Source organism: Brachycentrus maculatus, unplaced genomic scaffold, assembly GCF_059751285.1.
Source record: "Brachycentrus maculatus isolate JH-2025_06_01 unplaced genomic scaffold, ASM5975128v1 h1tg000011l, whole genome shotgun sequence".
Lineage (NCBI taxonomy): Eukaryota > Metazoa > Arthropoda > Insecta > Trichoptera > Brachycentridae > Brachycentrus > Brachycentrus maculatus.
Window position 1 is genome coordinate 1,514,142 of NW_028280765.1, and position 22,912 is coordinate 1,537,053.

Below are 22,912 nucleotides of genomic sequence, written 5' to 3' on the forward strand. Positions count from 1 at the left end.
GTGGTTGGAGCGCTACGTGCAGCGCAGTCAAGGGATAGACGGAGAAAAGTGATTGCTTCGACAAGAGTCACAACCCTCAGTAATGATTAAGATTGAGTAGAAAAAAGTTGGGTTATCAACAGTGTTCATGATTTTAGATACCAATTTTAAACTTCAAATTCATGTGATGTAAACGCATTTACGAAATTGGCGTTGACCTGACAATATGATATTTATGTTATTTCATGAGACAATATTTTATACAGCGATCAAATCATTTCATTACATATGGAATATACCCATGATATTTAACCATGATTTCTTTAAAAATACTTATTTTCAGAATTAAACTTTAAGAAAGTTTGCTTAAGTATTTTAATAAGATTGGGGTAACTTTCCTTAAGATTGTGTTTATTCAGTTCATTAATCTAGTCGAAATAGTGGATCAGTAGCGTAGGGGAGGATGTAATTATGTCAAATTAACATTTTCATCGGTTCCTACTAACACTAGATTTAAATTTAGCGTTTTCATCCCATTTGACCTTACAAATTTATTTACAGGTAGTAGACGTGGGCGATAGAATGAAAAATTAAGTAGTGAAAACGAAGTCACTATTTCTTGTAATTATTGGTCGCTATTTGGTTACTCAATGTGACATAAAAAGCTTAAGCTGGAACGAAAAATTAACCTTTAATTATTCACCAAAACTAACCCAATCATGTAACTGAAAAAGAATACTTACTCATAAGTTACACCTATATCAGGTTGTGATATACCATATATAGTTTAATGGAAATCGTAGGGACAGACAAATGAATTTTCATATTCATAAGGAAAATATTGAAGCAGTATATTGAGGTAGTATTTTACGAAAATGGCGCTTTATAAATTATCCTTAATTTATGATAAATTCATTATTTGATCAGCAGTCACTTTGTGGCAAAATCTATCCATTTTTTAATTAAGTTTTATTTAGTAAATACCACATATTCTTAAATATATTTTGACACGTATTTCGATGCATTCCGTTTTATTTTCAAACACCGTATGTGAAGCTAAGTCTAAAGTTTAGAGTATTGTATCCTTTGGATGTGAAGATTGAAGAGGGGGCAAGAGCCGTTTTCTTGTATTTATTTATTTAAATATTATTATGCTTTTTATTTCTTATCAGTGGGAGCGTAGACAATAGGGGGAGGCTTTAATCATTGTCTTATTGTGAAATATGGGTTAATTATTATTTATAACTTTATCAATTTCAATTGTTTCAAAATATCACAAAAGATTTTAAGTAAAAGTGGTATTTACTAAGTAAAACTTAAATTTAAAAATAAAAATTAATATTATTATTAAGATTTTATAAATATCTCTTTCGACTTTTCTTCGAGAACTTTTAAATATTATAACACATTTTAAATTGTCAAATAATATTATTTTTAATATGAAAATAGTTGACGAAGATTAATTTACATAAGTATTATATTAATATTATTTGCCATTATCTTCTTTAGACTGGTAGAATTCCCAAAAATATTCCAGAAGCCTTGCTCAAAAGACAAATAATATTTTCTTATAGTATTGTATTGTTGCGCTCGCCGCGCTCAAATAATACACAGCACAAATACTTTGGTAATCTCGAGTTCTGCGAGTAAGTGGCTACATTATGATAATATTTATGAGAGTTGAGAATGAACTTTAATTAAATCCCAGTCACAATTTTCGGGTTTAATGTGGCTTTCCACCACTCCGTCAGAATGAAGGCTGTAAAATAAATATTCACGCATAGTGGTAAATTAATACATATTTTGTATAATTAGATATTAAGGTCTTGTGTAAAATTGAACACATTAATGAATAGAACTAACTCAGTATTAATATTTACAACATTTTGAGTGTGTCCAAATACTTGTTCACAAAATCTGGATTATCTCTTATTACAGGAGTTATTTTTATATTATTTTTTGACATCTCATCAAAGATTAAAAATAATATGGAAGTATAAAGGTGGTCAGCCCCGTAAATGCCTTCCATATTCTTCTTCGTCTTTGATGAGATGTCAAAAAATAATATCAGTTCTAATAATTTAGCAGGTTTATAATATTACAGCACACCTCCGTGGTGTAATGGGTAGCGTGTATAGCCACCGTGCTGGAGGTCCCGGGTTCAGTTCCCAGTGGGGGTTAAAAATAAATGTGAATGATTTTACCCTCTACTATTTATTTATTATTACCCTGGACTGGTTCCTGAAGCGCAGGAGTGATCACCTTGCCTTCATGTAAGTAAAGATCGCGATAACACTGTGTATCGATACGATGCAGTGCCCTATGCACCATCGGGTGCAGATAAGGGTTAGATAATATTACAACAATTTTATGATATTTGAACATACAGAACATGAAACAGACCATAAAAGAGGAATGGTATAAAATAAAATGAAATAATATGAATTGAACTTAATTAAGTAATAGACGTTACAAACCATTAAAATAGAGATTATCACAAATAATATTTAAATAATATGACATTAAATTATCTCTTTAAAGCGAGGTGAGATGTTTGTAAACAGTGTGTAGAGCAGTGTTCCGTAAACTTTTTCTATTCAAGGTACACCTACCAACTTAAGAAATTTCAGAGGTGCATATTTACCATATGATGGTAATATGTTATGTTTAATGCGAAATGTGAGCCTACTTAACTGAGCACAGACAATCAAAAAAACTTGATAAAAATATTTCAGATGTTTTGAACACTACGCAAACTACCTACCTGCCCTTGTATTATATTACACATGTTATTTTCAAACGTGCACATGTTAAAAGCTTTCTTCCCAACAAACATGCCTCCAGATTTTTCTCATGTTCCATATATTTGCGATACAGGCATAATATTTACATTTAAACTTTTTATCAATATATAGAAAACCTCGTATGTGAACTCGGGTATAAGAGAAAATATTTTTTGTATGTAAATATGCGAATCTCTGCGAAAACACAGAAGACCACTGTGTAAATACAGTTGACTGGTAACTATGTATAGAGAAAATAACCATTCATAAAAACCATATATTTTTTTAAAGAATTACCAATATAAACTTCTGCTCTTAACGAGATGGCAAGTTTTTCATTTAGATTTTCTCACTTACAATTAAGATCAAATTATATTAAGGCCATACTTGCAAACACAGAATTCATAAAACGCAGTGTTATCTTGATTGTTAACGCTTGAAGTAAAGGTATTCAGCCCTCCGTTTCAGGTACCAGTCCAGGGTAATATTGAATAAATATTAGGGTGAAAAAATCACTTATATTTATTTACCCCCCCCTGGGGATCTAACCCGGGACCCCCAGTGCGGTATCCATTAGCTAGTATTTAGAGTATATATAGAAAAATGTTTTTATAATTTTTTAAAGAGAGAGTTTTTCCCTCAAAGTGTCAAGAGTAGTAAAAAAGCTATACGGCCTATAAAAAAAACTACATACTTAATAATAAAACGTCACCTTGACACATGCTATTTTCCGCTGTGTCGACAACTTCACATCGGCTAGACGGATCGTTCACCGATCACTCTGATTAAGTGAACAGTCTCGAGAGTGCTGTTGACAGTTTTAATATAATGTGTGATTAGAACATCTATCAAACTCGCATGTATTTTGAACAACTGTTAAGCTTTGAACATTGTATCCTGAATGTGTAGGAACTTTAAAAACCAATAAATAAAACCATTAGAAAAAAAACAGCTCAAAATGAAAATCTTAAAAACTTAAGAAATTCTTTAAAAAATGAAAGTTTTTTTACAATATGATAAATCGTATTTACTTTGTTTATTTTAATTTTAATTTTAATTTACTTTGTTTAATCTACTTTGTTTATAAAAAAAATAATAATTGTAAAACGAACTCCCTCTCTAAACACAAGTATCTACTTTATTAGAGAGGTAGAAACGTTATATTTGAAATGTTTTGTATATTTACCAACTATTTTGTATTAATTAAAAAAGGATTTTGTAAAAAAAAATATAAAAATGATGATAACTAAACCTTCCCTATAATGTCAATAATTCCATTCAAATATAATAACGATAAACAATAAAAAAATCACAAAAATCATAAAAATCTCGGAGTTCCACAGCAGAGCTACCACAACTTGTTCCTATTCTTAATAACGGTCCACTTAGGCCTATAAGGAAAACATGTTATTGAAATATGTGTGTATAAAATAAGAACAAAAATATTTCTCATTTTTAATAAAAAAAAACGTTAACTTAACTAACCATCACGCCACTTTCCCGCAGGGGTGGGCAGAGAGAATCGAATGCCACACCACTCTGTCTTTGCAAACATTCTTCGCCTCTTCCACATTCATGCATCACCTCATACATACCCGACGATTACTACGACTCCTGACCCGGCCGCTTTCAAGTATTTGACATACTTGATTGCGCCAAGTTTTCCTCGATCTTCCTATGCTTCTTTTTCCAACTACATTCGCTTCATAAATTTGTTTAACCGTTTTTTCCTCACTCATACGTTCCACATATCCAAACCATCTCAACACACCTTTATTAATTTTATCGATAGTGCTTATCTCAGCCTTGCATCTATTTATCAGAACATCTATCAAACATCGTTTTGTCACACATTCGTCTGAGGTCTGCTTCTGGCCCCTATTCGCACCCAATGATATAAAACACAGACCGCATCGGATTGACGCGGTGTTACATTGATTATTAGTTATACAAAGGCAAGGTGATTAGTCATACTCTCCGAATTCTCGGATTTGAGGTGTGGTATATATTTTATGGGATATAAGAGCTCAGTGTCCAGAACAGTATAAGAAAGGAAATGGACGAGGTATCATGAAAAGGGAACTGAGAAAAGCGATGATCGCTAAGTCAGTTGGGGTTGCATATCCGTACTCGTACAAACATCTTTTTACAAGTGCGGAGCTTATAATTCTTCAAGGATTTTGAATTTTAAGAAATGGTTACGTTCAAAATAAGTTGCACTTATCATAAATATCGCACAAAATATTATAAATGGCAACTCGGCAATTTTTTATAATTTCGATAAATAATACGACATTGTTGGATTTCTCATCTCCTCGAATGTTTTCTCAAGTTTACTATTCAGGTTGCAGGTATGTACCCTATTTAAGATGAATGGTCCATGCAGGTGGCGTAAATCGTCCTGCGCTTCTAGTTTCAGTGCAACTCTGGTATTAACCCTTTAAGACTTGAAATACATTAAATATTTATCATGTAATTCAATAATAATATAAATATTATTATTACATATATCGGATGGTGGAATACGCACCCTACGGATGAGATGTCAATTTTAAAGGATCAAATCTCAACTTGATATGATTCCGATACCAATCGCTCAACTGATGGCGAAACGAAGGGCCACACTTCACGAATGTATCAAAAACCTTTCCGGTATGCAAAAGGATCTAAGACAATTGCATATATAATTAAATGTAAAAAAAATATATTCACGTAATATCTACCCTCTGATTGCAAACAGCTACATAAGATATCAAAAGTTTTGACCAATATCACTCGTCTGTTTTTGGTTGGTTGGAAGATATTGCCTTTTTTTCTTTTCTGTATATGAAGTTTAAAGAAAGAAATAAATATACAGGTTTCAATAATTAATGCAATATGGGTGTTCAATAATGGGCAGAATGGTGAACGTTACACGAGTGTATAAAATGATCGCTTATGCCAGCCAAATGCCAGTTCGTAAGCCCTGCAATGCTCAGACGTCCAAAAGGGAAGAATGATGCATGTTTCATGACAGGTTGAGACATCTTTGATGCCAGTTTCTTGTTCTTTTTCTTACCTATTTAATCGAATTCTTTACTCCACCTACAGCCAGACAAAGGGTATCGCATCAGTTAAACCACTTTTTTTTCATTTTACAATGTATTATAATTATTCATTCAAACCCTTATCCGCACCTCAATGGTGCATAGGGAATTGCATTATATAAAAACCAGTGTTATCTTGACCGTTAAAACATGAAGGGAAGATGATCAGTCTTCAGCTTCAGGTACCAGTCCAGGGTAATATTAAACAAATATTAGAGTGAAAAATAATTAATATTTATTTTCAACCCCCACTGGGAATCGAGCCCGGGACCTCCAGCACGGTAGTTATACACGCTAATCATTGCACCACGGAGGCGGACTGTAAAATTATAAACCTGCTAAAATTTTATTACTGAATTTGTTCTATTCATCGATGTTTTCAATTTTATACACGAACTTTTATCTAATTATACAAAATATATATTGATCTACTACTATGCGTGAATATTTATTTTACAGCCTTCCTTCTGATGGAGTGGTGGAAAGCCACAATAAACCCGAAAATTGTGACTGGGATTTAATTAAATTTCATTCTCAACTCTCATAAATATAATCATAATGTAGTATACATAGTATGAGTAAAAATATTTGAGTGAAATATAATTATAGGTACTAAAATATTGTATTATATTAATATAAAAAAAGATCCCACACGGGCATGGCTTGTGTGTGGGTTAACATTTTAATTTTGGTTATAATAAAGGGTACCGGAAAGAATACAATAGATATAAAAATATATGTGTCGCCTACTTTCAAAATCCGCCCGATCCATGTAAGTCGATTTTCCAAAAAATGCAAAATTCTCCGGGTAACATTAATGTTTAAAAGATTTGTCTATCTTTAGATAAAATATTATGAAAAAGAGATTTTTTCGCCATTAAAAAAAAAACAGGAGACACAAACCGATAGTGACGTCATCTTATTTTTTTACCAATCCCCGCTCTCTGATTGACCGATATGTGTCAGAAGGCAAGTTCCATTTTGAAGAATTTAAATTAAAACGCGGTTTTTAGCAGGTTTTCAAGTATATGAACAGTTTAAACAATAAAACCCACAATTGGCATAAGAATATAATATTTATTTTAAAATCTCAAAATATAATAAAATTGGATCAGGCGGATTTTTAAGTAGGCGATACATATTTAATTGGATTAAAATTGTTAATATAAACATTTAAAAAGATTTTTCCACACAATCTTCTGAGAGATCGCATTTTCAGCGTATTCAGTATTCTTTCATCCTTCTCTTGCAAACTCCATGCTTTACTTTCATACATAAGGTTTTAAACCAAGACTTCGATATACTCGTTTATATATTTTTACGATAATATATTTTTACGCGTTTTATACAATAATGTGAATGTTTTATACAATAATTTTATATAATAATGCAAAAATTACACGGTTTATATAATAATGCAAACAGTAGCGAAATGGTTAGCAATTTAATGAGCAATAGTTGTTGGTTGCGAGGCCAGACCCGTATTTAGTTTTAGTCAGCTTTAGGACGCCCTTGCGTTGCTGCTAGCTAGTAAAACATAGAACGTAAATTATGTACAAAGGTACTGGTGTATATTATACATCCAGTCGGGAGAAGAGAGAGACAATTTACTCCTAAGTCATACTTCAGCAACTGTGTTTGAAACAGCGAACGACTGCAAATAACATCCATGAACTTTATATTATAAAATGTAAACATATGTTTAATTTAATTAAAATAATGGGAAAATGCATACAGTTATGTACATCACAAAGTTTATTTTTTGAAATTGGTAGATGTAATATGTCGATTATGATTTATTACAAGAATTAAAATTAAAAAGCATTGGTAAATATAGAGATATCAAAAAAATAATACTTTGTGCTTTATTTTAACAAAGTTGTAAAACAGCTATTCACCCTTATTCGCACCCATTGGTGCATAGGGCACTGCATCGTATTGACGCCGTGTTATCTTGAATGTTACCTACATGAAAGATTATTTTAATAAATTTTAGTAAAATCACTATGTATGTAAGAGTGTGTGTAAAATCACTAATATTTACTATGTGTAAAGTCACTAATATTTATTATATTTATATCTGGGAATTGAACTCAGGACATCCATTACGTTAGCTAAACACGCTAACCATTACACCACGGAGGCGGACAAAATTAAATTTAAAATGTTTTTAGAATAAAGAAGAACCCTTTTTAAACTTTGTAAAAATAAAACACACTACTCCTAGTTCATGAATATCTATGTTTTTACCCATGTTAAATTAAAAACTTTTCCACGTATATTATACGTTTTCAAATATTTGAAATATTATGCATCAAAGAATTTTTAATGACAATGATAACTTTTAATTAATATCAATCAAGCCAAAGTTTGATAATACCCTCATAACGAAAGTACCATAAATTAGGTTTTTATTAAAATAAATAATAATACGTTATGGCAATATTTATATATATATATATATAAATATATATATATATATATATATATATATATATATATATATATATATATATATATATATATATATATATATATATATATATATATATATATATATATATATATATATATATATATATATATATATATATATATATATATATATATATATATATATATATATATATATATATATATATATATATATATATTTAATATATATATATATATATATATATATATATATATATATATATATATATATATATATATATATATATATATATATATATATATATATATATATATATATATATATAAAATGATACTTTTGGGTACTCTTTGATAACTTTTCGTTCCAATCCTTCTTTTTTACTGAAAACTTACAAAGTTCATAAAGGTGAAAGATTTTGATTTCATCGTGTTCTAAGTTAAATAATGGCGTGTAATCTTTCGTCAAAATTATTTGTGGTATTTTAGATTTATGTAGAATGTAAAACAGGAAAGGCCGGTAGGAATTTTTACTTAAGTTACATCGGAATATTCGATAAATTACTAAAATTCTCAATACTTTAGTATTGGGAATTGAATTCATCAAAGTGGTCAATGGCAATGTTGTTTAATTAAATTGTACATAAATAAAACAGTTTTTTTACCTCTTGAGTAATTTTAATTTAAACAACTAGTTTCAAATAAAATTGTAAATGAAAACAAGCGTTTTCATTTACAGATTAATCATGTCTTACCACAAAGTGAATGCCTTAACAATAAATTGATTAAATAAATTTGATATTTTTGAATTTTTTTTAAGTTTATAAATAATCAAAAATCATTATGTTCACCACAAATCTAGGGGCCCAGCATTCGTTAAACCGCAACATAATTTTTTCTAAATCCAGGTAATATTTTACGCAATTGATTTTTTCCTAAATCACCTTTTTGTATTTTGCAAAACATAAATTTTTCTTCGAAATATTTATATAGTTTTGAAAACAAAAGAGTTAAATAACAAAAGGTAAAGAGTTAAAAAAGTATTTTTTTTTCTTTAAAAAAATCGGACGTGAAGAGACATATGACCTCTCCGGTGGTCTCCGGTGGAATGAATGAGACTTAACAAATGAACGTATGCTGGGCCTTAATAATCACAACACTGCCAAATAGAAATAAGTATGGTATTTGTAGAAGGTAATTCTTTCGACATCAAAATAAACATAATTAAACTAAGATTACAACTTATTTTAAAAATTATAATAAATAATGTGCTCGATTTTATTTGAAAAAAAAATACAAAAAGAAAGCCTTTACATGGGGTTTACTTGGAAAAACCAAATCTTTGAGCTCAATATTTCTTTCTTCTTTCGAATATTTATGTACGTATTTTCGATAGCCCTTTTTTATTCATGTTTTGTATAGAGCTCAAAAAAATCAATAATGTTTTTCATTGTTAGAATATTTTTTCGCGAAAGGCGAACGTGAGAAAGCTATGAATTATATTTTAAAATGAAACACACGCTTCGAGAATATATTGTGTGAAGAGTTTTTGGAAGGTTTTCGATAGAAATGGAAAAGACCGTATGCGAAATTTTCAATCCAAAGAAAAAATAAGTTTAAAAACCGAATTCAACAATAAAATATAAATGTTCGTTGGGACGATATGTTAACTCTCCTAAAATTAGTCACACTTTTCATGATTTTTTTGTTAATTGAAAAAAAGCTTATTTATTTATTGTAACTGCAGACAGTTGTTAGAACTCCATATTGAATTTTTGGGTAATATATCCAAAATAAAACAAGGTTTGTTGGATTGAATTCTACAATTATTTATGTATATATTAATACGAGACGCGTTTAGTCTTTTTAGGACATTATCAAACATTCTGTGTGTTTGACCCAACAATTCATGGCAGTGCCATTTGTTGAACGTTGAACGTAACAGCAATACACGTAATATTAAACTAATTGTTGCTTATGTAGGTCATAATATTACGAAATATTGTATATCTACAAGCATTGTGAAATTAAACATGTTGAAAATTAGTTTTTTTTCATTTCTAATTAACTAGATTGAGCTACAGCAACGCGTGACTAGGTACAGCTAGTTGAAAATAAATAAAACAATATACATAACTGAGTAACAAATCCGTTAAGTTTCTTTTTTAGAACTCAGAACCATTAAATAATAGTGAGTTGTAAGGAAAATATTTTATTTTATTTGTCAAAACATACAGCGGGTTACAATTTACGATCATTTTAGATTTTATTCATCAGTGGCGAGCCATTATGTTTTAAACATAAAGTTTGTCATTGTTATAAGATGGGTATACGTAAAAACCGTTTCATAAATTAATAGATAGTTGAATAACTTACAACATAAATGTTGTAAATAAATTATCTGGTCAAATTATAAGCTTAAATAATAAAAATGAAAATGGTATTTTCTGGCGTTTCTCATGTGTGTGTGATTATAATCCAGGATTCGGACCTCACATACTAATTTAAGAGTTTCTGCTTAGTAAAAAGCTTCTTTACATCTCACCAATAGATGTCTCTAGTGAAGTTCTAGTGATTCAAGAACAAGGTTTCTAAATTGGTTCATATATTTAGAACTTTTAAGAATTTGAGTAGTGTGGTTGTCAACAATGGGTAGAATTGGTGAATGTTACACGTGTGTAAAGTGATCACTTAAACCAGCCTATGACGGTCGTCAGAACGGTAAATGCCCAGACTTCCATATTCTTCTTCATCATTGATGAGATGTCAAAAAAATAATATGAAAATAACTCATGTAATTGGAGATAATCCAGATTTTGTAAACAAGTATTTGGACACACTCAAAATGTTGTAAATAAATACTATATCCTCAGTCGGGGATTGAAGCCAGGTCAAAAGAGAAGGAGGCAACAGTTTTCACAAAATTCGTACGACTTAACCTTTAGAAAAAATTGCTACAATAATATTTTTACAATATTACGCACGTCAAAAAATTTACGATTTTAACAAACTTTATAATTTAGCTCTTTATTTGTAAAAACATCAGTAAAATAGAAAAAAAAAAAAAATTGGAAATAAATAATTTGAGGGCATCTGGGATTTCGATTCCAGATGGTTTCAAATAAGAATAAGCAGAATTGAATTCTGTTTCAGTCTGTGAAATTCACAAATAAAGTAAAATATTTTTATATTAAATGTGGAGACAGATTATCCCTAGGCATTTCAACACATCAGTGAACTGCCAGAGGTTTGTCAGCGGCCGGAAAAATGGGCTCATAATGTGGATAGTATTATATTACTGCACTAGTATTTTATATACATTATATAATATATTATATTATATTATATTTTTATAATATTGTATTATATTTTATTATATTATATTATATTGTTTATTATATTATATTAAATTTGTCCGCCTTCGTAGTGCAATGGTCAACACGCTTGGCTACCGTTCTGGAGGTCCTAGGTTCGATTCCCAGGGGGGGTAAATAAATATAAGTGATTTTTTCGCTATAATATTTATTTAATATTACCCTGAACTGGTACCTGAAGCGGAGGGCTGATCACCTTTCCTTCATGTGTAAACGATCAAGATAACACTGCGTTTATATGAAGCAGTGCCCTATGCACCATTTGGTGCGGATAAGGGTTTTTATTTTATTATTTATTAGTATGCTACATTATTTTTGACATATCAACAAAGATGAAAAAAACATGGATATCTGGGCATTTACAGGGCTTCTGACCGTCATAGGGTAGTTTAAGTGATCACTTTACACACGTGTAACATTCACCAATTCTACCCATGATTGACAACCATACTACTCAAATTCTTGAAACTTCTAGATATATTGATCAAACATGAAACACAGTGTGTGACTGTTCATAGAGACATCTATGCTGGGATGAGGAAAGCTTTTAGTAAGCAGAAACTCTTTCATTTGTACGTGAGGTCCGAATTCTGGATTATATTGACATACTTGCACTAGTATTTGATATAAGTGCGGAAGATATTAGTGAGTGAATTTTAAATATTTGTTTGAAAGTGATGTTTATATTCATTTGAACTAACTAACTAACTAACAATCACTCCGCTTCCCCGCAGGGGTATGCAGAGAGAATAGAACGCCACACCACTCTGTCTTTGCAAACATTGAACTGAAATTGATAAAATAAAAATACCTTAAATGTTGAATGTAGGGACTCTTCGTTTAATGAATACCTGTGTTTATTCGTACAAAATATGAACCGTAAGTACGACTTTTTACTCAATTATTTCATTTAAAACTAAATAAAGAATTCTTAAAACACCAATTTGTCGTCTCGCCCGAAGGACGGAAAATTCGAAATGTCTAAATTTCGTTAACTTCCTTGCTACCTGTGTAATTTTTCAGGGATGTGAAGGAAAAATACAGTTTTTAAAAAAAATTGACTTAAATCTGAACCGGTACTCAGAAATGAGATGATTAATTCCTGGGAATTTTAAATGCTGAAAAAACTTAAGAGAAAAAACTCATGATCATATAAAAAATGTCTGCTTGGAAAAAAGGCGATTGGCTGTCGACACCGAAATTTGAAATGTGAATTTGTACACTAAAAAAACTAAATATATTGAAACTCGTAAAATTACCAAAGGATAAAACGTTTTGTATAAATATGTATTATGTATTTGTTATTTTTATTATTTTTATTTATTTTATATGATATGTATATTTTTCTCGCCATATATATGAAAAATAATGTTTTCTAAAATAAATTATATTTCATTGACAGTTATTTTTCATAAAAATATTCCACTGAATTTAAAATTATAAAATCCATAAATATACGTTATGTAGATAATTACTTCTAAATATTTGTTCATAACGATATTGACATTTTTAAACCAGTTTTAAATCCATGTTATCTAAAGCAGTAAATCTATCGATTTAAAAATCGTATTTGTTTCTTACAATATGGAGACAATTTAAATTTATTAGGACTGCGTAGATGAGGTATGAGAAAAAATGTTGAAAATTTATTGCCAGGATAAGCTGTGGGGGCCAGTACTAGACCTGAGGCGTTGTGTGTAGATTTCTCATACAGATAATTAATGTTTCATTTTATTTTGTTGTTTACAGGATAACCAGTGCATGAGGATAAAAATCCTGGGAGATTGTTATTACTGCGTATCCGGCCTACCAGTTTCCAGACCAAATCACGCCTACAACTGTGTTAATATGGGTCTGCAAATGATTGAAGCAATTCGGTGAGTTTCAAAGTCATTTCAGCCATTATTTTTACCAAATGGTACACAAATAAATCAAAATATAACTATATATTAAAGGTATTTATTATATCGGACACTGGATTATTCACCCTACTGATGAGATGTCAATTTTAAAGGTGTCTCAGCTTGATGGAAGTCTGGGCATCTCGTTCAGTAATGAGCAGAATGGTGAACGTTACACAAGTGTATAAAGTAACCGCTTAAGCCAGTCAAATGCCAGGTCGTAAACCCTGGGACACTCAGACTTCCATATTCTTTCATAAAAAAGGGAAGAACTATTTATGTTTCACATTAATTTGAGACGCCTTTAAAAAAATACATATACAATTTATATATATATATATATATATATTGTATATGTATTTTTTTAAAGGCAAATATTATATATATATATATATATATATATATATATATATATATATATATATATATATAAATAAATTAAATAAATTACACCCTAAAACCAATTACCTCAAATGTAAATAAAGCTGGTTTTATTACTCAAGGAGTAGTATAAACATCAATAAGCAGGTATTATAGCTTGAGCGAGTTTGTGATGCTGCAACGTCGGAATTTCAGCTCTTAGATTCCAGGACTCGAATTCTTCATTCTATTATTACTTCCTTAGAATTTATTGATATTTCAAGACGAAGAATATGGGAATGTGGAAGTCTGGATATTTATAAGGCTTACGATCATTCATTTTCTGAATCTAGGGATCACTTTATGCAGTATGTAACTTTAATCCATGATTTAAAACCATATAACTTAATTTTTATAATTATTATTAATATCACCATCCTTAGGGTGAATAATTTAGGGTCTGATAAAATTAATAATAAATTTTATTTCATTCCCCAAAAACTCAGTTTGATATACCTATGAAGTTTTATATATCGCCTTTACGGTGAATAAACTAGTATCTGAATAAATAATAATAATTATAAAAAAATAATGATTTTATCAAAAATATACTTTTTTGACATCTCAATATATATGAAGAAGAATATGGAAGTCTGGGCATTGACGGAGCTTACTACCGTCATAGGCTGGTTTAAGTGATCACTTTACACACGTGTAACATTCACCAATTCTATCCGTGATTTATAACCACAGTACTCAAATTCTTGGAAGTTCTATATATATATATATATATATATATATATATATATATTTATATATATATATATATATATATATATATATATATGTATATATATATATATATATATATATATATATATATATATATATATATATATATATACATATATATATATATACCGTAAAGTGGGTATACTTTGCACCATGGGTGATACTTTGCACCACCTTCTGTAAAGAAATTGTAGAGCTGGTCATCTCTGATACATGTCATTTTTCATTCTACTTTCTATTGTTTCTGATAGATGGCACTTCAATCTACTTTTTAGTTTACGGAAGTAACAGTCGGTCGCTATTGCTTCAATGCGTTTTTCCTGTCCGAACGTAAAGAAAGTTTTCTGTCTGAAAATTGTGTCCGAAAAAATCCAGTGGAATCAGTATACTGAAACTAGTTACAACAAGTGAGTGGTCTCTAAATCGTAGGTAGATAGGCCCTGCTTTTCTCAAATGCTGTATTTTTTAGTTACGTTGTCAAGTTTATGTAAAAATATTTTTTTTTTAAGAACTGACTTGTATTGACCACTTTTGGGGTAACATTGCACCAAGTGCAAAGTATCCACAAAAAGCCACAGTTGATTAATTTGATGAAAAGTCTTAAAACGGCTAATACAATTTGACATGTTTGCTAAATATCTATAGGTTTTGTGTACTTACTTAATTCCTGGTGGTATATTTTTTTCAAAAATGTCAAGAACACACAAACAGCGGCCTTAAGCCAGACGATACTGCGATTTTACACCAAAGAGAGTGGAGCAGTGTTTGGAGGCCATTCGAAATGGTACAATCAGTCAAAGAAAGGCTGAAGAAATTTTCAAAATCCCCAGAAGGACGATTAACTATAAGCTCAAAGATCAGCACACAAAACCTGTGGGAAAACCTCCGATATGTGACAAGGGCGAAGAGCAATCCTTCGTAAACTGCATAGTAGACATGAGTGAGTACGGTTTTCCAGTGAGTGTTTTTAACATTCGCTACATTCTAATACCCTATTTGGATAGATTTGGCAGAAAAATACGAATATTAAAGAACAACGTACCAAGCTCTGAATGGATAAGATCATTTTTGCAAAGACATAAAACCTTGACTGTTGCTAAAACTAGTCAGTCGCTTAATCGGTTGCCATTAAAAGCGTATGACGATGACGTGCGCCAGAGTTTTCAACAGTTTTTGGAAGAAAACAGATTCAACCCAAAGAATTCAGTCTTAAAACGCAGGAAAACGATACCGATAGAACCAGGTAAGAGCATTGCTCACGATCCAAATGTCGAAATGAACGTTGACGAGACACAAATGCTACCTGAACCAACTACATCAATGATCCCACCTTCCGCATCAAAACTTCCAGCATATCTAGCATTAACTGATTATAGTTCACACGGAAGCTTTGAGGAAGAGGGAGAAGAACAAAAACGATGACTGAAACCAGTTATCGTATTTGTTCTTCCGTTTCATTAGGACCAGTAAAAAAGAAGGTGGGAGAATATGTCGAATTTCATTATGAAGGAGAAATATTTCCGGGACAGATTTTGGAAATAAAGAAAGACAGAGCTGTTAAATCCATGCAGGAGAGTCTCAAATCGTGGAAGTGGCCGATGAAGGATGACTTTCTTCAATATTCTTGGAAGGATGTAGCGGGTTCCATAAAAGAACCGAAAATGCAATCCAAAAGAGGTTTCTTTACCGTCCCGGAACTTGACCATATTTAGACCTAATTTAATTTTAATTCCTATTACCTATGTAGTACGATATGTTTTAATATCCACCTTTTATTTTATATAATTTTAAACCTTCAGTATTGAAAAAAAAAACATTTTTGTTAGATTTTTCAATATTTCAAAAAAAAAAACTATCAAGTGTCTTATTTTTCCATAATTATACAATATTATAATCTGCATTTAGTGAACTGTGAGCCAAAACCCTTCATAAGGTGCAACAAAACTTGTAGGATAGCCTTTACTTTGCATAAATTTGGATTCTAGTACGAAAAGTGTAGAGAAAATATCATGGTGCAAAGTTGTACTTTACCCCGGGATACTTTGCACCAAAATATAAATATAAAAAAAAAATACAGGCAAAATAGATAAAAATTTAAAAACGTATCAGACATGTTACAGGTATATGTGTTATTACATTGCAGTAGTTGAAACCTTAGAAAAAGTAAAAAACCTGATCTGAATAGACAATTTTTTGAAAAAATGCAGTATTTTGGTGCAATGTATACCCACTTTACGGTACCTATGAAGTTTGATATACCTATGAAGTTTTATATATCGCCTTTACGGTGAATAAACTAGTATCTGAATAAATAAATTCTATCCGTGATTTATAACCACACTACTCAAATTCTTGGAAGTTCTATATATATATATATATATATATATATATAGAACTATATATTTCTATATATATATATATATATATATATAGAAATATATATATATATACATATATATATATATATTTATATATAAATATATATATATATATATATATATATATATATATATATATATGTATATATATATATATATATATATATATATATATATATATGTATATATATATATATATATATATATATATATATATATATATATATATATATATATATATATATATATATATATATATATATATATATATATACATATATATATATATATATATATATATATATATATATATATATATATATATATATATATATATATATATATATATATATATATATATATATATATATATATATATATATATATATATATATATATATATATATATATATATATATATATATATATATATATATATATATATATATATATATATATATATATATATATATATATATATATATATATATATATATATATATATATATATATATATATATATATATATATATATATATATAAAACATCGAAATATTGTACTTAAATCACTAGAACTTCACTAGAGACATCTATTGGTAAGATGAAAGAAGCTTTTTATTGAGCAGAAACTCTTTAATTTATATGTGAGGTCCGAATCCTGGATTATAATCACAAATATGAGAAACGACAGAAACTATCCTTTTCATTTAATTATTTTAGCTTGAAATTCGACCAGATATTTTTTTATTATATTTATTATAGCCTATGACGGTCGTAACTCCGTAAATGCCCATTCCATATTATTCTTCATCTATGTTGAGATGTCAAAAAATAATATGATAAATAACTCCTGTAATTTATGATAATCCAGATTTGCGTACAAGTATTCGGATACACTCATAATGTTGTTATCAATAATATTTTGTCAAGTTACCTATTGTGAATTTAGTTAAATGCTGTAGTAACGTGTAAGGAATATGAATTAAATTAGGTAAACTATAGTTTTAGTTAGTCTTCCACAGCGAGACATAAGTCTTCCCTTATCTTACCATTCGGAAGGTTTCCCTTCACTGCCTTCTGGTGAGTCATATATACATTCGTTCTTACCTACATATCTGTATGTGGGAAATCTTGAGGTTAAATGGTGCAGAAGTTCTACTTTTGACCCACAGGATGTGTCCTTTACGTTGAAATAATTGAATAGTTTACTTAAGCAATTATTTAACCAAATAATATATTTTGTTATTTATTATTGGAAGTTTAATAATTGTCATGATCTTATGTATTGATTGCGATTAAAAAATCGTACAAAATATGTATTTATTTTTCATGGATTGTTTTCGTAAATTATTATAAAACTTATTTAGCTTTCTAGGGTGCTAATCTCAAAACATGCCAACAGTGTCAAATGAAGGAACAATAAAAGTATTATTAAAAAACTGAACCAAAAAAAACATGATCGTTAATTACACGGAGGCTAGTTTATTAGTCTTGCGTGTCACATTCATATAAAGTATAAAGATATGACATTGTCATAAAAATACCTCATCTCTCTTGAGACATGCATAATATACAATATTATTAGTTATTGTCCGCCTCCGTAGTGTAATGGCCAGCATGCTCGGCTACCGTTCTGGAGGTCCCGGGCTCGATTCCCAAGGGGGGTAAAATAAATATAAGTGATTTTTTCACTGTTACATATATTCAATATTACCCTGGACTGGTGCCTGAATCGGAGGGCTGATCACCTTTTCTTCATGTGTAAACGATCAAGATAACACTGCGTTTATATAACGCAGTGCCCTATGCACCATTGGGGTGCCTATAAGGGTTTAATTAATTAATTAATGAATCATCTCTTCCTTTCAATGCCAAAGCAATTTTTAAATAACCTTTGTGTAATATTTACAAGAGAACAAAAGTAAAATGTTTTAAAACCTCTCCTTTAATGACAGTTATGTCCGATGTTATCAGAAGCTTTTATCCATAGGGGAAATTCAGTTGAACATTTTTATTCTATGTGGTCATAGAAAATTTCAAACTTGCCCGATATAGTGCAGTAAAGTTAAGCTCCTTTGCGCATTGACTTTAGTTCTGAAACTAGGAAAATATACTTTGCTATTTACAAAATTGAACTGAACTTCCAGTCTCTAGCGTGGTTAAAGTAAAGTCAACAAGTTATTGGTAAACGCTTGGTATAATTCAAAACAGGCAATTTCTAGAAGTTCATCAAACTAATGACTCTAATATAAATTAAAAAAAACTTTATGGTAATAATGTAAAGATACTAACTATAATCATGTTTTATGCGTAGTTACATATAATATAACATTTATAATAAAGGATTTGGACACGTCTAAAATGTTGTGAACTGATCAAATTATAAGCTTTATTCAAATTATATTTTCATCTCCCAGCATGTGAAATAATCCTAAAGAAGGATCTTGCATCATACTTAAAAAATAAGAGTCTCTGTTAAATAAATAAATAAAAAAAACTTATAAATCAATCACAGATGCTGCCGAGAACTCACACCTGAAACGACAATGAATTATTTGATACATGTATATACACGAGTTATAAAAATTAGAGCAATGTGGTTGTCAACCATGGGTAGAATGGTGAATGTTACACATGTATAAAGTGGTCACTTGATGTAAATATCCAAAATTTCATATATGTTGAGATGTCTCTATATAAAAATAACTAACTGGAGAAACCCAGATTTGTTGAACAAGGATTTGAACACACCCAAAATCTTGTAAACATAATTATTAACTGAAAATAGATTTCAATTTTGTTCTGGAGTAAAACTTTGATTTCCAAGGGATAAAACTTCCTTTAACTTGAATATGACAAACACCAATGTGGAATTTAAAAAACCAGATTGAGGTAAATATATATCACTACGCTATGAATATCGCTATGATCTACGAGTCGTAAATTGAACGTAAATATACAAAATGTTACAGCTCCGGGATGTTTCTCATACTCTTTAATATTCCCGTAGAGCGAAAACACTTCGAGAGAAACATTTCAATAAACATGTTACACAATTTCACAGGATTTACTAAAGTGTACCTATAGCTTTGCGAAATTTATTTCCAGGAAAATAAATTTGTTTTCAGTGTAGGTACTTATCTGTACACAGTGTTAAACGTTTACATTTGTTTTAGATTTACGGAATTTAATAATACGACTGTTGATTTAACTACTACTTTAAATACTATTACTAATTTTAATTTTATACTAGCGCACAAAGCAATGCATTGGATTGATGCAGCCAGTGCCTTGATCAAATGTAGAATATGTGATACTTCTGAAATCACTTATAAGTTTGACGTCGCCCACCTTATCAAGCTGATATACCTTGGGAATATTAGAAGGAGGGGTAGGGAGATGAAAGAAAATTCAGCACAAAAAATATACTTAAATTGATTTAATTAAAAATATAAAAATTATACGAAAGTGACTTTAACTTAAACTAATCTTAAATTGCTATCTTAAATTAGCTTAAAATTAATTAACCCTATCTTAAATTAAACTTATTCTAACCTTTGGTGGAAAAGATGCGCCGTGATGATGAGGTGGCCGTGATCCTTTGTGAAAAAGCTGCGCCGTTGGATGTTGGGATGAGGTTCTTCTTATGACGGGGCGCCGTGCGAGGATTCTTGCTTCTTATCTTCTTCTTCTCCTAGTAGAGCTTCAGCTCTTAATTTGAGGCTTATGACCCGGCGTGGGTCTGCTTTTGATACTCCGGATGAGTAACTCCTTTTTTTCTATCTTCTCTCTCCCTGCGTAGAGCTCCCGCTCTTCTCCTCACTTAAGTCTTAAAACCTGGTGTAGGTATGCTCCTTCTAACTGATTTCTCCCGACTGCTCGATCCCCCTGATCTCTCCCGACTGCTGCTTACAACTCCTCGATCCCACTGATTTCCCGGATGCGGATTCCGACCAACTTTTCCTTCCAACTAATTATTCCGACCAGTCCGACTGGTCGGTCTTTCCTTTTACGACTGATTCCTCCCAACTGATCCTTCCAACTGTTGGCTTCTAAGAGAGCGATCCCACTGATTTCTTCCCGTTATATTCAGTTTCTCTCCTTGAAGATCACGCCCTCGAAACCATTTTTCATTGGCTGACGGTGCGCTTGTATCCACCCCCAAAATTTTCAACGTCTAGACATCAATTAGCAATAATTTTATTTGCGCTATATCGTAAACAAATGCTTTTACTATAATCATAAAAACCGCCGGCAAATAATCCCTTTACAGGCCAGCGGGTTGGCGACAGTTTTTTTTATGATTCAAACCTTTTAAATACATTTTAGTTTTACGACAGGTAAATTATAAAAGGTCGGAGCCATAAAAAATATTTGAGCGCACAGAAAAAAAAATTACCTAAGACTAATTAAATTAAACGATTGATAATTGATTATTTTTGCCAGGCTAGAGGAGAAACGTGGTTTCACCACGTCAAGTTTTAGACTCAAATATACAAGTATATTAAAGGTTTTAAATGTAAATTCACAGTGAAATCGGGATACAATTTTATATTGTTTCACATTTTCAATAAATTTCGCTACTCAGTTAAAAAAAATTGCTTTGCAAGAGCAGATCTGTTAGGAAGCCTAGATTCTGTATCAGATCTGGGCATGCGGTGGGACAGCTTTCAATATAGATTCAAATATAAGGATTATGTCAAAAGCTATATAAATTGATTCGGCATTTACTTTGTGGTAAAATCTATCCATTTTTAATTTAAGTTTTACCTATTTACTAATAAATACCGCTTTTTCTAAAAATCTATTGTGACACGTATTTGGATGCATTCCGCGTCATTTTCAAACGCCGTATAATATGTTTGATTCTTCTTCCTAATTCGTTAAAACGGATAAGTCTCTGGAAGTTAAGTAAAAATATGTAAGAAAGATTCCCACATATAGGATGATATTGAGGTGCATAACCGGAATCACGCAAAGAGACCGAAAAAAGTTCACGGAAATTCTGAAAATGTGTAGTACGGAGGATATAGTCAGATGGGGAAGACAGCGAAGACGATTCTAAAATGTCCATGTCAATAGAATGCATGAAAAAAGACTGGCTCGAATTGCTCTACAAGAGAACCCAGACGGAATAAGACTACCTGGAGGATCTCCAGGTGACAGCTGGTAGTCAAGAGTACATGACAAGAGACGGATAATGGAACAGACATATCCTCGGATCTATAAGAAAGAAGATGAAAAAGAAAAGGAGGAGGTATAACTCTCGACGTCACTTGGTCGGAAATAAATTTTATTTTACTTTTATTCTGGCTACAAAATGTTTTTTTTTATGATTTTCTTTCTTTATTAATGAAGTACTTACTGAAGTTCAAAGAATGTATTCTTTTTCATTTATTTTAAACATTTTATACGGTAAAATATATCCAGATAGTATCACGAGAAAATCTCTTTGATGCTTTATCAATTTTAATCCGTTTATGAACAAAATACCATAGAAATGGGTTTTTAAGCATCTAAGATAATTTTCTAAGAATTATTTGGTTGTGTAATTTTCATAGCAATGAATTTGCTAAAGTTAAAATTTTATTCGGGCTATTTATTATTTCGGCATTCACTAATTTATAAATAAAACACTTCTTTTTACCGCTTTAATTATAAAGGCTTTTGAAACTAGTAGTAAAAATATATTACCTACTTTAAATTTATTAATAAGTGGTACAAAACAAGTGTTTTATTTATAATTTTAGTCAGGCAATGAAAAAAAGGAATGTTAGATTTTTCTCCATGAATCCGCATAAATTAGAAGTGTCAAAGTGATAAAAG

At 30.2% G+C, this 22,912-nt stretch overlaps 1 protein-coding gene across 1 annotated transcript in view; it reads left to right on the plus strand.

Annotated features, from left to right (window-relative positions):
- The window catches only part of Ac76E (adenylate cyclase type 2 Ac76E), a 226,135-nt gene that overhangs the window by 160,719 nt on the left and 42,504 nt on the right, over nt 1–22,912 (plus strand). The window contains exon 7 of the mRNA XM_088262602.1: nt 13,405–13,532. Within this exon, the coding sequence (XP_088118728.1) occupies nt 13,405–13,532 (128 nt within the window). The remainder of the gene's footprint in view (nt 1–13,404; nt 13,533–22,912) is intronic.